The following is an 18,421-nucleotide window of genomic DNA, read 5'->3' on the forward strand; positions in this document are numbered from 1 at the left end:
CACACGACAGCCAGCCTACAACACCCAGAATCACTGCTGTCTGGGATAACAGGGTAAAACAGGGTTACGTAACATGACCACTGTCACATGGACTCGTAATAAACTCAAAAGTGCAGATCAAGTGATTCGAGTATGCAGTGTTTGTGAAGTTTAAAGGATGGTATTGTGTGTGTATTTGTATGTCCGTGTGTGTCTGGGTGAATGAACTCTTTCTCCTCGCAAGCAGATGGGGCTTCCTGTGGATCATAACTTCTCTTGTGTTTCTAAGAAACTTTTCAAAGGAGCTAAAAAATGCAGCCAGGGGCTAGGGAATGGCTTGCCTTTGTGAGTATGTGGGTGTGCATGTAAGGGCGAGTGTGTGTGGTCAGCTTTTGTGATTATGAACAGTCCTCCCCCTTTCCCAGAATCCCCTGCTGTTCTCAGTGTGTGTGTGTTTGAACTTCTGTATGTGCCCAGAGATCCTCATTTCCCATATCTTTGGGGACAATCTCAGTTTTGCTGCACAAAAAAAAAAGGAGGAGAATGTACATAGAACCAAGGAAATACGAGCGACGGCAGGTTTTCTAGAATAGCAGCAGCTGAAAGTGCAATAGGAGCAATTCTGGACTATTATGGAGAGTTGTTGCTCAGTAACAGCATACCTGACTTGAGTACAGAAGTGGATGAGAAACAGTGTGGAAATTTGGTCCAGTGTCAAGAATTTAATAGCATCTACCGCCACTACAGAATCACACTTACCAATGAACACTGGAAAACAACATCATATCATATCGGTTTGGTTTATTTATTTTTTCCCCCACATAATATTAAACTTTATGTCCGTCTAGGATCAGTTAATGGCTCAACATGTCTTTAAAGGTGAGTAAAATTAACAGATGGAGTTTTGTTTTCAAAGGTAAACATTCAAACAGATATTCAAACAAGTAAGCAATAGAAATGGTCACGTGGACACATACTCTAAGAAAAAAAAGGTACAAAGCTGTCACTGGGCCAGTACCCTAAACGGTACAAAAGCTAAAACGTACATATTAAAAAGGTACACTGTATACATATTTACCACTAAATGGTACATATTAGTGCCTAAAAGGCACATACTGTATTAGTACATACACACTGCATTGTATTCCCTGTGTGTACAGGAGTGTACAGGGTTGGCAGACATTTCCTCGTCCTCTATCTAGAGGGATTTACTATTCAAACGTTTGGGGTCCATAACTTTTTTTTTTATTTTTTAAATAAACATTATTGAACAGGGAACATAAATATCTCACAAGAGACTTCTGTGATTTTGTTGAAATTCATTTAGTTGAATTTCCACCACAATGTCTTTTCCATCACGTCTCAAGTGATGTATTGTGTTTAATACAATTCTGAGGTGGATATGACATTTAAAATGGACTAAAATGGAATAAACAGCTCATTTTCATAGATAAAACTTTTTATATATCTTAAATTTAGACTTTTAAATAATATTTAAAAGTCTTTTTGCGTCGTTTTTGCAATTGATTGAAAAATATGAAGATCAAAAATAGTTAAAAATTAAATGTAAAAAGGGTAACTTAAATTTTTTAATTTAAACTGACAACTTGTGGTAAAAATGACATCACAACTTGTAAAAGTCTTTTTGCGTCGTTTTTGCAATTGATTGAAAAATATGAAGATCAAAAATAGTTAAAAATTAAATGTAAAAAGGGTAACTTAAATTTTTTCATTTAAACTGACAACTTGTGGTAAAAATGACATCACAACTTGTAATAATAATTTGTGTAAAAATTTGATTATATAAATTAAAAATTAGATGATATAAATGCATTATTTTGATAAAAAATGACAGTAAAGACATTTATAATGTTACAACGGAATTGTATTTAAATAAACACTGCCTTTTTACTTTCTTTTGCTATTTATCAATTTTATAGTTTTTTTATTCATTTTATTATCAGGCTAGTAATACTATCCAATTAATATTAGGGCTTATTGGTTGCATTATATTTCTTTTTCCGTGTTTTCACAGTATTGCGCGTTTTTACAGTATTGCGCGTTTTAACCAATCACACACGATGATGCTGATCTTATGAATGCAAAGGCCAATCAGAGGCGTTCAGATGAGTCATCACTGGAACAGCGGAGCTCCGTTGTTCAGCGCGCGCTGACTGAATTCTGACTCGCGAATTCTCTCATCATAAACAACAAAGTGCAGATCTACGTGCGATGCAAGTATAAGATATTTATTCATCATACAGTGTATATTCACTGATTTTAACGGGAGTGTTTTTAAAGTGCATAACGCGCTAGACTGAGCTTGTGATGATGTTCTTTGGTAATGTAATGGTCTTTGCTCGTTTTCTGTAGCTGCTTTTTGAATAACTGAGGAAATGTAAGCATTATAATTAGTAACTTACGATGTTTCTATTAATTTGTTATCATGTTAAATACAAATTTAAAAAATGCTTTTAGCCTTACGCTGGAGTTGGTTCACTTTCCCGCAATGAAACTAAGTAAATAATTACATAAATTAGCACCATAATATCGTGTATCGGCGATCTCATAGGCTGACGATATGAAAATTGAGCATTTCGCCCAACACTAATATACATAGTATACAATGATTTTGCAATGTGGAAAGAAAGTGGATGTCATTCAAATCCAGTTGTTACACCACCAAAGATTATGTTACATGTAATTTAGTGACATACAGTACAGTAATTGCAGGGACTATCCTACACAAGTAACTTGAGGTTACAAGTCTTACTTAAGGTCACAGTAATCACAGGGCATCTGTCTGACACTCCATTTCAGAATCCCTGAGCTTTGGGTTGCCAGCCCACATCATTAACCTCTACTCAACCGTCATGTGATGTGTGCGTCTGTGCATGTGCATAATAAATGAAAGTCATATTTCCTTCAGAATGAGTCTCATCTGACCAGAATTCATCTCAGGGTTATCATCACCCATTAAAAACATCAGGTTAAAGCAGGAATGCAGTTACCCGTTACACACTCCTTCCTTTTCCACACTAAAAGATAAAAGCGGAGTGTGTGGAATGTCACTGTGTGTAGTTAAAGAAGTGCAAATACACAGCGAATGCGATCACGAAAGCAGTGGACTGGTTTTTCTTAACGTTATCTCATTCTTGACATACCGGCCTCCAAGACTAAATGGCCCCTGAAACATAACATTCAAATACCATTTATTGCAACAAAACTGTTGTGAATGTGTCTGTAATTAAAACTAAAGAGAAAGACTAATGTCCTGTTCACACCAAGGATGATAACTATAATGATAACGATAAAGATATGGTTTTAAAAATCATTTTAAAAGAATTGCAGAGTTCACACCACAACCATAATAATGGAACAGAGGAACGATATAATTGAAATCACTTTCAGAACGATTTTTGGATTTTTAAAAGGAACCTGCTAATTAGAATCATTCGCTCATGATTTGGACATCACATGTCACTTATCACCATATGAACCTGATTCACCCAAACCAATGTTTTCTGGTCCGATTCGATTTAAAGCAACCATTTTAGCCACAGACTGGAGCTCTGCTGGAGTGACATCTCTCTCTATCTATATATAATCTTCTGACTAGGTTGTGTCGACTGTCCCATTCTGTGTACCATCCCACAAAGCTCTTTAGTGACTGTGTTTAACTCTCTCTCCTTCTCAGTCTGTATGTCAGTTTGCTCTACCTCAGGCAGGTGATTCTGCTGTAATCTTTCATCCCTACACTTGCGGATTAGCAGCAGTGTAATCTGCTTTCCAGCACATCTGCCCAAGCGGACTCGTATCTCACTTAACTCATATCGATCAATATCACTTTCCATGCATAACATGACAACTGAGGAGATTATCAGGAAGGAATGGAGAGAAAAATAGATTGACTGAGGCATCTGATTCCGGTCTTCTGTATCCGTCTCTATCTCTCTCGCTTTCACACTCCACCTGCTTTTGCAAATTCATGAAATTACAGGCAGCTATTTAACACATTTGCAGCGTGTCTTCATTGAGAATTTAGCATGCATCCATTTGTTCCCACTGGAAAGTTTATCTGGGGTTATAATGAAAATCACTGCGCGGGAAACACTGTGTGCACTCGCAGCTTGACAGTCACATTCCTTCAAACACAGCTGCTCTTATTACTGATGTCAAAATATAATCATACCGTAGGTAATTGCAATTATTTACAAATAGCGGTGATACTTTGAGAGACTCCGACATCCATTTATTCATATAAATTAGATGCAGACACTGCATGAGCATTTACGTGACAATATGCCGTACAGACTGATAAATCTGCCAGTATGTGGCTTTTTTGAGATTATCTACACTACCAGTTTTTTTTTAATAGAAATTAATAAGGCGGGCTTGTTGGACTTGGCTTGGATAAAAGAAGTGTACAACACTTTGTACTTTATGTATATGTTATTGTAAGCTCTTTCATGTTTTTTTACAATGTACTTTTCATTGCCTCTGTATTTTATTTTATTTAAATTTTAACATTTTTTTTATTTTAGTAATTTTATATGTTTATTTATTTTATATTAACTCATTTATTTATTTTGAGGGGAGTTGACAGATAATTTGTTGGTACTTACTGTGAATGTTTTTTATGCTTTGCACTTAAAAAAAGTTAAATATATATTTACAAAAAAATGAAATTAATAGTTTATTCATAAAGGATGCATTAAATTTATCTAAAGTGATAGTAAAGACATTTATAATGTTATACAAAATTTCTGTATTAAAAGAATACTGTTCTTTTTAACTTTCTATTCATCAAAGAAACCTGACAAAAAAAAAAAATTCACAAAATCACGGTTTCAACAAAAATATTAAACAGCACAACTGTTTTCAACTTTGATAATAATAAAGGTTTCTTGAGCATGAAATCAGCATATTAGAATGATTTCTGAAGGATTATGTGACTGAAGCCTGGAGTAATGGCTGATAGAAATTCAACTGCCATCTAAATTACATTTTTAAATATAATAAACTATAAAACAGTTATGTTAAATAGCTCACAATTTTACTGTTTTTATTATCATTATCATTTATTATTATAAATGTAGCTTTGGTAAGCATAAGAGACTTTATGCAAAAACATTTAAAAAAAATCATACAGAGTCAACAAAAAAAGTGAATTTGTGTCAAATGTCAGATCTGTGCATAAGGTTTCATATAAATGTCTACATCTGCCACTGTGCCATCTTTGGACTTTTATATTATAGTAGTTCCTGTTTCTGTTTCCCGTAACACTATTCCTGGCTGGATCAGTTCAGTGTTTTTAATAAGCCCTTGAATGTGAACACAAGTTAACCCTAAAAAACAAACTGAACAGTTCATTTTAATTACAGGGTTCCCTCTTTTTTTGCTGTGGCATTGGAATTTTTAATGTAATATATTGCTGGTAATCACTTTGGTCAACACTTCTTGATTTTATCTGTGCGCTATAAATGAACTTTTCCTGACTAATTTATTCCACTGACAGTAAAGCTGTGACAGCCAGAGGACCTTCTTTTAGCTACAGTCATGGCATTCAGTGTTTGTGGCAATGACAGCGTAGCGCTGATCTTGGCCTAAGCCCTTGACTTGGAGCCCAAACGATGGGGGAGGTGTGAGCGTGAGCCTTGACTTCACGTTTGAGTCAGAATCCATCAACTCCATTATATCTGTAATGAACCTGACATCCAGCAGATTGTTGATGATGCAGGCTGTGGCCTTCTACTGTCAGAAACTCAGACCACTGAGACAAGATCAGACATTAAAGGGGTTAACCCAAAAATGGAAATTCTAACCTTATTTATTTTATTTTGTCTAAACAAATAGTAAAAATGTAAGCATGTGCATGTACTCAATACAATCAATAACATGCATTTAGAAAATATCCAGAATTATTATGTATTAAGTCTTTAAAACTTAGTGACTTGCTCAATTAAAAGTAATATACCTTAAATTACTAATGAAAATTATATACTCTGTGTTCAATGGGAAAAATTACATGTCAATCTTCCATTACACGCATAATGGAGATGTGCATACAATATTAATTTAATTTCAAAAAGAAGAAAAAAACACTTTAAAAGTTTAAAATTATTCTTTTTATATCTCCACCATTCATTTGTGTAATATCACAGTTCTTGTGTTATTTACAGGGTCTCTCTCTTAGTCATTCTCCACGCTTGACAGAAGTCTGCATTTCATCAGCTGTGTGTGTGTGTGTGTGTGTGTCAGATCCCTCTTATCAAATACTCAGAGTCTGGCTGAGCAGCGCAGAATCTCTTCAGCCAACATTCTGATATTTCATCACATTTTTTAAAACAACTTCACAATCATTCACAGTCACTGGTACAGATTATTATGCTTGCTTTTGTCAAAAACTGATACAAAGTATAGCATTCTCTCTCCCATCACAAAAACAACCTACACTGGTTGTTCAATAAAGTGTGCAATAATGCTGTGCGTTACATCAGCTTATACTGCAGTATGCATTGAGAAGTCATTGAAAATCTTGTGACTAAAGACTGGTACTAAAATTTATATTCTTTGTATGCAAGCCACAGTCACAGATAATGGAAATAGAAGGGCTAATATTTAAAAGAATTTGCCATCTTGTTTCATACAAATATCCAAAAAAAGTGTCCTGTGTAAAAGTATTTGATGATTTTAACATTATAAATAAACCACTAAATGGACAAAACTGTAATAAATACTAAATGGGACTAAATTTACTAAAATATTTGTCCTTATTGTTTAGATAATGTCTTTAGTGTTTCAATCAAGATTAATCACTTCTGACTTTAGTACACATCTTTATCACTCAGCTGCTGGAATACATCTTCTAGTAAAGATTTTATCAGAGTAACAAGCCTGACTTTAGATTCGACGAGCCTCTCAACTGCACCTACTGTAGGAAGATGTGTTGGTTCTTGAGTTGCAAAGACGGTGTGTTAATTTGCACATCAATGTGCACAAAGCTTTCAGCTCCGTCACTCAAACGACTCTTTGAGCTTCAAAAATGGGCAACTGTTGAGTGATTAAACTTCAGTAGAGGTTATACTGAAGGTGAGGATGACCTTTTGTGCACATGTTTGCGCATGCAGGCTGAGAAACAAAGAAAATGCAAATGGCTTAAATGGTGCACGGTGTTAAATCCTCAAAGATGTGAGCAGACAGGTTACTTTATGCGTGTGCTTTCACACACATTTTTGTCTTTTGGCTGCAGGCTCATTTTTTTTCTTTGGCTCTTATCTGGGAGTTTTTACTTGGTATAAATAAATCCCTAAAATAAAAAGTGTGTGGAATAATAAATATTTTAAAACTATTATCTCAATGTTTGGTGTCAGATCGGCTATGCAGATTCTTGCAGAGTCATATTATATAACATAAATCCACAGGAACTAAAACCCCCTAAAGAATCATTCATTCAGACTTAGTTTGATGATATGGATAAATACTTCAAAGCGGAATTTTTGAACTATTTAAATGAGCTGAATTGCAACAGTCACAAATACAGATTTATAAGTGCATCTCTGCAGTTCACACTGCATTTTGTGTCATTCACCATGGGGACTGACTACTAAATAATGTAAAGTCCCTCTCACCAGGAAATCCCTTTAGAAATACCACACGTATATAGGTTACACATCGTTCACACAGCAGCAGAAAACAGTTGTCAGTCCCATTTTGAAGCTAAATATGGTTCATTTCATCTATGCAATACCATTCTAAAGTTTGTGGCCAGTAATATTTTTGTCTTTTATGCTCACCAAAAATGTATTTCATCAAAAGTACAGCTAAACAATAATATTGTGAAATATTATTACATTTCAAAGTAGGGCTGGGCGATATAGCTAAAAAATGTATCAACGATATAATGTTTCATATCGTTCGGTATCGAGAATTATTGACATTTTTTATAACCTTTTTTAAAACAGAGCAATAGAATTATTTTTTTTAATTTAACCACTGTATTTTTTAATTAACCCAATTTATTGAGACGAACAACAAATATTTTTTGTTTTAACAGTCAAACACAAAATAAATTTAATTTCTAATGTTTTATATGCAGATTAAATAGGTCTGAAGGAAACTTTTGGCTTGTCTCCCGAAGCCACAGGAGGGCGCAATGAGCAAAATAATGCAGCGCATTAAATTGCCAACGCAAAGGAAATAACTGTCTACAAAAAAACGTGCATTACGTCTAAATTAACTCATATAAATCAAACAATTTCGTAAATTGCATAAACAATTATGAACAAAACAGCATCATGTATTTATGCATTGCTTAATACAAAGAGCCGAATCGCCCATCATGCAGATTGCATTTTAAAATATAAGAGACGCAGTGAAAAGAAATAAACCTCCACAAATTTGTGACGTGTTTTCTAAAAGTTTAAACCGTTTTAACTTTGCACGGCTTTCTATACATCTCTTGTGTGAGACGTGAGAGCAGCAGTCATAATTTGTCCGTCTAAAAAATGAGCTGAATATGCCTTGTGTGTAAATGGATTGGTTTCGATTTTAACCTAATGAAGATCTTCTACGCATTGAGCTTCTATATTTCTCTAATATTTTGAATGAATAACGCAGCAACTGCATGTCTTGTGGGCTAGACTTATAAAACATTAAAATGCAACATTACTTACATCATCACCGCATCTCGCGCTCCACTAATGACGCTCCCAGATGCACATCTAACATTTGATTGTACTATTGTTGCATTCAAATGCAAATGTTTATTTTAAATTCGACTAATCATTTTTTTTATTCACAATCTCCTCAACACAAGCAGGCACAGCACTCAATTCAGCATGTGTTCGTGTTTGTGTGTGCGGTCTGCGTCACTCATAGCATGTGCCTATATCGTGCGCTATATCGAACATTTTTTCTATCGTTATCGAAGAGGGTGTACCGTCGATAAATATCGATACCGTTTTATCGCCCAGGCCTATTTCAAAGTAACTGTTTTCTGTTTGAATATATTTAAATGTAATTTATTCCTGTGATGGCAAACCTGAATTTTCAGCAGCCATTACTCCAGTCTTCAGAGATCATTCTAATATGCTGATTTGGTGCTCGAGAAATATTTCTTATTATTATCAATTTTGAAAACAGATGTGCCTAATACTTTTATGAAGACAGTGATACATTTTTTTCAAGATTCAAGATTCTTTGTTAAAAATGAAGTTCAAAAGAACAGCATTTAGTTAAAATAGGAAATATTTGTAACAAATGTCTTTACTGTCACTTTTGATCAATTTATTCCATCCTTACTGAATAAAAACAGCAATTTTTTCCCCCAAATTTTACTGACCACAGGTGTGAACAGTATCATGTTTTGGTTTTAAACGAGAGTGGTAAAAGCATTCTGAACTGACTCTCTTAAATTTTCAGGACTCATTTGTCTTGTGTACTCTTTGCATTTTTTTCATGGTAACTCACAGACGCAAATATAAGCTGCACGCTTTCAGAAAGTTTTAAATCCCATCACTGTCTTTTCAACCAAGCCGCTTATCGGTTTCGTGGTCTGGGCACAACCCAAATCCTGTACTCTACACAGTTTTTTTTTTAAAGGCATTTGAAGCTTCTGTCAGTTAATTAAGATTTAACAGATGAGGTCATGCCTTCACTGGACTCATTTATTAAATGACGTAATTTTAACTGTGAAAACGCTTTCTGGAGTGATGGTCTTTGACTGTGTGAACATATCCATACACATCACACACACACACACACACACACACACACACATCAGCCTACGTCACATTCTCTTTGCACACAAATCTTGTGTGCGGCTACAGATATTATTGTCAGTTGAATGGTAAAATGCTAGTGTTCCTCATCTGTAAGCCGCTTTGGATTAAAAGCATCTGCTAAATGGATAAATGTAAACGTATACAGGTGCATCTCAATAAGTTAGAATGTCGTGGAAAAGTTCATTTCAAACGCTATATTTTTTCACAAAGCCATCTCATTAAATGCATGAATGCGTGCTCTCAAATGAATGAAAGCACTTACTTTAATCCAGTTCATCATTTGTCTTTATAATAAACGCAAATCTTGTTGATTAATGGCCTTCACATCACATCTGACACGCTCCGCCAGTGTTATCTAAATATTCCTTGTTCCCAATTAACTCTGGGCCCGTTTTTAGCATTGTATAGACCCTCATCTGGCGCTCACCTTGCCCCACCCTGCTACTGGAAAGTTAACGACATTCCAGAAGTCCCCAGAGCATACGGCCACGCCCCCATTCTCTCCTTAACCCAATTATCCTCGTGGTTCCTCTATCGCCACGGAAACACGTCACTACCCCAACCCCTTCCCCAAGCAAGAGGCCAGGAGAACATCTGCAGAACAAACAAACAGACAGACAGAAAAGGAGGAAAAGGAAGGACACATGTGCATAAACACGTTTTCTCCGGGCAAGGGCTGTCCCGTTTGGCTACAATAGCTGTATTCATTTTTATAGAGCGGCTTGGTGAGGCATCTTAAAACTCGTTGTGGATTTGGAATGCCTCTTACCAATGCTCTCTAATTTAGGGTCTTATTATAGCATGGCGCACACACGCATGCAAGCACACAAAAATTTGGGACAGAAAAGCACTTGTCATTTCTGAGGGGGAAAGGCATTCAATCATGCTGCTGGTTTTTCTGAGATACGGATCGCAACTGCCATTTACACATCTAAAACCACACCCGTAAAAAAATACTACACTCCAGCCCATTATAAACGCACCAATGCCCACACATCCGACTGTAAAATATAGTTTACGTGTCCCTTCCCTCCTAGCCAGTCTCTCTTCCTGTGTCTCTCTCAGGTATACTCCATTTCCCCTCCCCCACCAGACTGCTGGAGCCGCATCTTAATTAGTGAGGGAGACCGAGAGAGAGAGAGAGAGACAGATGAAAAAGAGCAAGCAAGGAAAGAGAAAGGGGTGAATGACAGAATGAGAGGGGCAAAGAAAGGGGAGAGACCAGAGATACGGCTGTGACGGAGATGTGCTCTGCCGTTGTCATGGTGACACTGTGCAGACCAGGTAGAGGAACACAGTCTCCTGGGAAAGAGCAACAAGCCCTGATAGTCTCCACCTTTCTCCCTCCCGCCTTCTCTCTCAGCAATTCATCCCTCTCTCTTTTCTCTTTGAGTGGCTATACGAGCTCTGATCCTAAAATGGGTTTCTACAGTACAGCATCATAGCTTGTAATATTCAATTACAGCATGTTCTGCCTACTACCTCACAGGTCAAGGTGTGAAAGGAATATTCCAGGTTCGATATAGGTGAACGACAGAATGAGAAGCAATCATTGCCGGCATGATGTTGATTGCCACAAGAAATCATTTTGACTCATCCCTATTTTTCTTTTTAAAATAGCGGAAATCTTCACACACACTTGTTTATGTGGGTTATGGGGACTCTCCATAGGTGTAATGTTTACATTGTAATACCCATGTCATTATACATATTTGTATCCTGATATATATGAGGATTTAAAAGCAGATATGTGAAGCTTATAATTTTACTTGCATTACTTCTGTAAAACGTGTGTATTATTTGAGCTGTAAAGCTAGAAAAAGTTAGTTAATTTTAAGGTTTCAGGCATTGCACTGTCATGGCAACAAAGTAAAATTGGATATAATTTTACAGAGAAGAGGTTAGCAAGCAATTTTCCCACACTAAAATTATGTTAACAGTCATGTTGTTTACGCCTTGTGGCTTTACTGTTGAAACTTGTAAAGATGTGTACAGATCAGCCCTATCCACTTGCTTTGAGAGCACCTCACTGTAACCTCATAGATGTCTGCTTTTTTTCAAAGAAAAGTAGGGACAAGACAAAATTATTTTTGTGGTAATCAACACTGTCACAAAAAACTCAAAATACATTCCTTCAGATGAGTCCACAAGTGTTTTTTCCAACTGAATGAATGAATGACACTCACGCATGGCAATGATTTGACCCAAATTTCACCTACCTGCATCCATCATCTTCAGGTTATTGGGCAGGAGGCGGCTGACGGATGTAAGGAGGTCAAAGGGAGGGGAGCATGATGTGGCTCATTTAGTTTATGTGAAGAAGGTGTGCTGATGTGAACCTCCTCGGCTAACACCTCTAAATTAAACACTTTCACACCAGAACACAGTGCCATTTGGTGGACCCGATAATGTTTTTTTTTTCCTTTAACGACACTACTGGTGTCAGCTGGAAGCCTTGGGAAATGCACTTATTATATCAACATGGAATTGCCACAGTGTTTGTTGCGAGACTGTGGCTATGACTGTGATTTGCTTGGAGAAATTTAGAGCAGCCAGATGTTAAACATTTGGACTGGCCTTCAATAGAAGTGTCTGAGAACATACATTGTCAAACTAGGAACAAATTCAACGTTCAAATTTACATGCAGAACTTGTTATACAGAACTGACAAGTTTATTAGATGCTTTTTGTGTAAGAAAACAGCCACATGTGAGGCTGTTCACATAGAATGTGTTTTTGCATTAAAAACTGGGAAATGTGGGGCAATGGACTGAAGAAAAAACACAAGGTCTAGAGACACGTTTATTAAAAGTTGAACTACTTTGAATTTGAGTGGCACATTTTGAAAACGCTGTTTCATGCGTGTCAAGACATGAGACGTGGACACCACAGTCAAACACGTCCGCCTAGTGCATGTAGGTATGTTTACGTAGTAAAACAATGTAAAAGCACAGTTGAACTGAAAAAGTTCTGTGTAAATGAAACGCATCAAATCTTTTTAATAACTCAATTGACACAAAGTACATTTACATGTGGAATTATAATCAAGCTACTTTTGGGTTTGGAATTTCCAAGCATGTGAACAATGCAGAAGCCAAATGTAGCCTGATTAACATGTTTACATGCTTGGTACAATCAAATTATTAGACTAACAGACCTAGTTAGACATTTCAGTCAGACTAAAGTGTTTAAGCGACATTTTATTGCTTTAGACACATTATTGCTTTAGTACCAACTGAAATAGAACATTTCTGAAGTTTATGTAAACATATACTACTGAGATTAAATAAGGTCTCTTTTCTCTCACATATGTCTCGGTAAAAAATCTTGTATTACAACTCCTGAAAAGGCCTCAGTGTCACACTGTGCTCAGATTTCCAAGAAACCAAAAGTGTGCAATTAAAAGTCAGAGATTTCAAAATGAAGTCAAACATTTCTCATTAAATTATTCCAAAACCAAATGATCCCTGTTGTGCAACTGGATTTTGGTCGGGTGTGTCACAACTACCGACTGTTTTTGCTGAAATCCCTCCCTTTTATGTTGAATGTCAGAGGCCCACCCCAAAGACCACCTCTGATCATTTCAAACGGGTCGGAAGTTGACTTTCAGACTGTAGGGTCATTATCTCAGCAGGGTTCTGGGTCACCGGGGCTGTTAACACCCACCTGCCGAGAGACGCAGCCGTACACACTGGCACTCAGATTATTCAGCAACTGGAAACCAACTAGTGAGATACTGGCTTTACTGTATGCCAATGCATGATTGTCTCATTTCTGACTAATTTTAACACTCCTGAGAAATTCCAATGTTCCTAACTTACATGACTTTCTTCTATGGATCACAAAAGGAGATATTTTGAAAAATGTCTCAGTATTTTTTGTCCATACAATGAAAGTCAGTGGGGCCTAATGTTGTTTTGGACTCTTTTGACTTTCATTGTATGGACAAAAACAGTTGAAATATTCTTTAAAATATTATCTTCCTTTCTGTTACGCAGCAGAAAATCATACAGGTTTGGAATGACACAAGGGTGATTAAATGATGAGAGAATTTTCATTTCGGGTAAACTATGTTGCATGAACCGAACGCATTGGCTCCAATCCCATATTGGTTTATTCTCCCAAGCAATGCTAATCCTCCTCACAGGCCACACAGACTTTGAGCAAGGCATTTCCCAATCAAAACTTTAAAACACTGTCTAGCTTTTGTGAGTCTGTAAGCGAGACCTTTATACAGCTGAGTGAGAAAGTCAGCAGCAGAAACTTCCTGTGTGAAATTGCTTCACACATTCCTCTCCACTCATTTTCTCTCATTCCCTCCTCCTCATCTCCCGCCCTCTCTATGGTTGTCTTTGTCGTCTACAGCACAAAACACTGATTCAGAGCTGAACCCAGGACTCCAACATGATCCTTTAAAACACACAGCTCCCTGGAGCGGATGTGTGTCCATTAGCTCAATTCCCAGATCTAAATTAAATTCCATCTCTGGCACACAATGCCAGAAAGGATATGACACCACTGACCTGATCCACATGAGACTTCCGTTTGAAGTGGCCACAACAACTCATCCAATCACGCATTATACTACAAGTGTGTTGATTCGTTTTGAGTGGGCAAGATAGGTATGAAATAAGCACCCACTACCAATCAAATTCAGGTGTTTTTTTCACAATAACATGTAAACTTTCTCATCAGCCAGCCCACTGTGACTTGTACGACATGTCAGTTTGACACTTGAAAAGAAAAGTGGCTGCTTGGATGCAGACACACTTGAAGAACCACATTAGATTATATATTGATAAACAGTCAAAAGCTGTTAGTGTGTCTAATGTCTGATTCTGCTGTTTGTCCAGATGTTCACTGGCCTTAATGCAGTTTCCACAAATTTTTTCTTGTATGCAAATGTGCAAAATGAACTCCGACCATCTCAGGAGGTGCTCTGAGTAAAGTTTGCACGCAAACAACACAGGTTCACTTGTTTGTTGATAAGGACTCTGTATAAACTAATTTTCCAAAGAAAAAGAAAAAAAACCCCAAAGTGAATGGAAAGTCAACTGACACAAGTTTCAAGGTCATGAGTGCAAAGAATGTCATTTTTAGCCCACTTAAAGGTCTCTGCATGTTTGATCACACATATGGTGGTTATCTTTTATATCTAGATTGGAAAAATAAAAATGCCCGTTAAAACTGAGCATTCATAAACTACTGTGGGCAAAAAGTTTATTTCCGGCAACCATTCATTAATAATGGTCAACTATAAGAAAACATCTACTCCTCAGTAGAGTGCAACAGAAGGGTTACAGAAGAAAAATCACATTTTCTCCTAATGTATATAAAGTCAACAACTTTAAATCAAAAGTTTTATATTTCACCTTTTTAAATGTGATTATTAAAGCAAATGAGTACACAGTCTCTGTATCTTTGTCTCGGTCTCTACTTCTTGCATCAAAGTTTGTAATGTTGTAATTCACATTGTAGCTGGTTGGTTTAGTTCATGTCTAATAACTCTTAAACAAAGACCTTTAAAAAATTCCCTATAGGAAAAATACTTAGGAATCAAGGCCACTGAAAAAGTGGACGGGCACTGTTGCACTCTATAGTGTTTACAGGCATTTGAAACCACCAGTAGTTTATCATTGCCAGTTAGTTGATTAAAAGAAGGACTTTGGGCTCAACAAAAGCGCTCAGTAACATAAAAAACCATAGAACCCGTAGTAAAGACTGAGTTCTGTTCTAATTTTCTTAAAGGATTTCATTAATGCATTTCCTCGCACGCACTGCTCAAAGGTAAACACACGTCTGGAGGTGGATCCTGTGTTCCGCTTTTTTACTTCTCAAAAGCACATCATTTAAACGATGTAAACGTAACGTAAAAAAAAAACACGTGCATGAATTCGATACCCTCCTGAATCTGGGTTCCGCTCTCTCGTGCCGCGAAGACCAGTGACGTCATCCCCCGCCGCTCTCCACCCTCCACACCCCACTCACCCCACCTCGGGCGATCTCCGGCCAATATCATCCGCCGATCGGCGACACTTTCAAAGCTCAGCCAACACCTCCGCCTATTACCCGCTACAAATCATTATTATGCAGCCCTGCTGTAATTACCGACCATGTCTGGAACCCACCGACCACTCTTGACCACAAAGGGAATGGTACGTGTGGAGGGACCACCGACAGGCAAACATGAGGGACAAAAGGCTTGCAATTAAACCCTAATTAGATGCGACGCGTTAATTATAGTTTATCCTGCCATGCGCGCGCGCACGCACGCACCCAAGCTTCACGCCAGCATAATCAGACAACCGGGGGACGGCGACTAACGGTGCGTCCCTGACCCACAACACCGACACACCCACCCACATCCGACCAAAATGGCCAAACAAGGCAAAGGTGCCCAGGAGAAATCCGCACGGTTGTGGTTGGCTCGTAGGTCCCATCTCAGAGCTTTCTCCAGCCCACTTGCAGCGCTCCCCAGGCCGCCAGAGACGCGCTGTCTGCGGTCAGCCGACAGAATGTGGGTCGCGTCCAAGATTTACAACCGAACAGCACACGGCTACTGTCGCCTAATTAATGACCTTACAATTCACACTCTCTCATAAAGATTACTTAAAGTATACACGAACATAATCCCGAATGTGAATGTTGGACATGTTGTGAGCGCGTGTGACCGGCGGTAACTCGCCCTCTCGTAACAATAGATCACAATAGAGTGTCATTCTTACCAGTGCAGTCTGCGCCAGCAGCAGCAGCGCAAGCGCCATCCAGCACGGGAGCTTCATGGTGCTCCGAACGCAGCAAAACACGGGGCTCGCGTTCTCGTGTCGCGCTCCTCTTTAAGGTACTAGGTAGGAGTAAACCCTTCGCTCAGTTTACGGTATCCAACTTCGGGGCAGGCGCTTTTGTCGGCACATCCGTCTCGCGTCGGCACGGTCAAATCCCCGCAAAACCACGCGAAGACCGAGGAGGAGCAGCAACAGCGCGCACAGCCTCTTGTGATTTCCTCCCACCTGACTTGAGTGGCTGAGACCTGATGGATATGGAAGCAGAGGGAAGACCAGAACTCCTCTCTCTCTTTCTCTTCTCTTCGCTATGGCGTGTGTGAGAGGAGGACGGGCATTGGGTGGATTTTGCTCGTGCGGTTGAGGATGCCCCCTGCAGCCCAGGCAAGCATCGACGTCTTCCCTGCCTCTCCCTTCTCCTCCCCATCGCGATTTCCACCAAAGCGTCCCGAGACCCTGAACATTTTGTCTGTAGTAGTGGACATGTTTCTGATAATACCGCGCACATACAGTAATTTCATGCTACTGTTTTGACTCCTAGTGAATATAATGTCACCTTTATTGTCCTTTATAACGTTTTTGGTGGTGTTTCAATATGTACATAAAATTGTTCATATATGTCAAAGGTCTTATGGTGCATAAGAAACAAGTACAAGAATGAAAGTGGCAGTTTTTTGGTTGACCGACATTTGGCTGGGTGTATGAGTATGGGTGAGATACATTCAGACTAGCCTACTACATTATTCATGACTTCTTATCTGTATTTGAGAAAGTCTGATGCACTGAGCTCAGTTATTAAGCACACTATAAGATCTCATTCAGCCGGTGATATTGGATAACATGGACAGCTCAAAACTGTCTTGGTCATTCATTTAGAAACACACACACTTGCCTTGTGTTGCAAATCAAGACATTTATGAAAATATGATACATTGGGCTTTTGAGGAATATTTATTTGTACGTCCCTCAATCATCATTTTATTGCATTATATGTTTTGCCCTAATAATTAAAACTACAGAGCTTTTAGTCATAAAACTAAGCATTTAAAATCATCCTAATAGGACATTATTGGGAGCTATAGAGTGACAACTGATATTTAAATGAATTTTATGTAAGTAGTCTGTTAAAAATCTCATTGATTTACAAGGCATCTTGTTTATTGGCCACAGAAATAACAGCAACTGAACCAAATTGCATCTTTTTGCTCAGTTTCTGAACAAATCTGAGGTGCTTTTTCCTCGAGTATGAGCTCCATATTCTCACTATCGTGCTATATGGGCCATAAAAGTTTTAATGATCTAAATATGATACAAAACATGATTGATTTCTATGAATTCAATTATCAGACTTTACAGGGTTAATATTCATTGTACCTTTATGATGGAACAAAGATCTATTCTTATCAAACTTATTTGTGTTAAGGCCCATTCACAGCCTGGACGGTAAGTGCACTGCAGTTATGACATCTGCTGCTTTAAATGCTCAAGGTCTTTAAAGTCAGGTGGACTCAGATGGGCTGGTAATGTTTTTGTTGTTCGTCAGCTACAAACAATTGTTCTGAAAGTGATTCCAGCAATATCGCTCCAGTGTGTCATTATTGTTATTGTGCTGTGGACAGCTACAGTCCTTAGTGTGAACTGGCTTTCAGCCGCCTTTGAAAAATGCAAGATTTAAAATTGCACATCTGGCAGACGCTTTTATCTAGAGATTTGTGGGGCATTCAAGTTATGCATTTCTCAATTATCCGTTCCCTGGAAATATGTAAGTTACGCAATTTTTACATTTCAAAACCAGCAGAATCCTTCATCTAAGCATATCTGCTACTTTCAGCAGGACAGTATCCTCAGGCCGTGTCATTAAGAAACTTATTGCTA

At 37.9% G+C, this 18,421-nt stretch overlaps 1 protein-coding gene across 1 annotated transcript in view; it reads right to left on the reverse strand.

Annotated features, from left to right (window-relative positions):
- The window catches only part of LOC107696563 (syndecan-3-like), a 26,572-nt gene extending 9,505 nt beyond the window's left edge, over window positions 1-17,067 (reverse strand). Inside the window, exon 1 of the mRNA XM_016496973.1 lies at window positions 16,490-17,067. Coding sequence (XP_016352459.1) covers window positions 16,490-16,546 — 57 coding nt within the window. The 5' untranslated portion in view covers window positions 16,547-17,067. The remainder of the gene's footprint in view (window positions 1-16,489) is intronic.
- Between the last annotated feature and the right edge of the window lie 1,354 nt (window positions 17,068-18,421).

Source organism: Sinocyclocheilus anshuiensis, unplaced genomic scaffold, assembly GCF_001515605.1.
Source record: "Sinocyclocheilus anshuiensis isolate Anshui unplaced genomic scaffold, SAMN03320099.WGS_v1.1 scaffold590, whole genome shotgun sequence".
Taxonomy (NCBI): Eukaryota; Metazoa; Chordata; class Actinopteri; order Cypriniformes; family Cyprinidae; genus Sinocyclocheilus; species Sinocyclocheilus anshuiensis.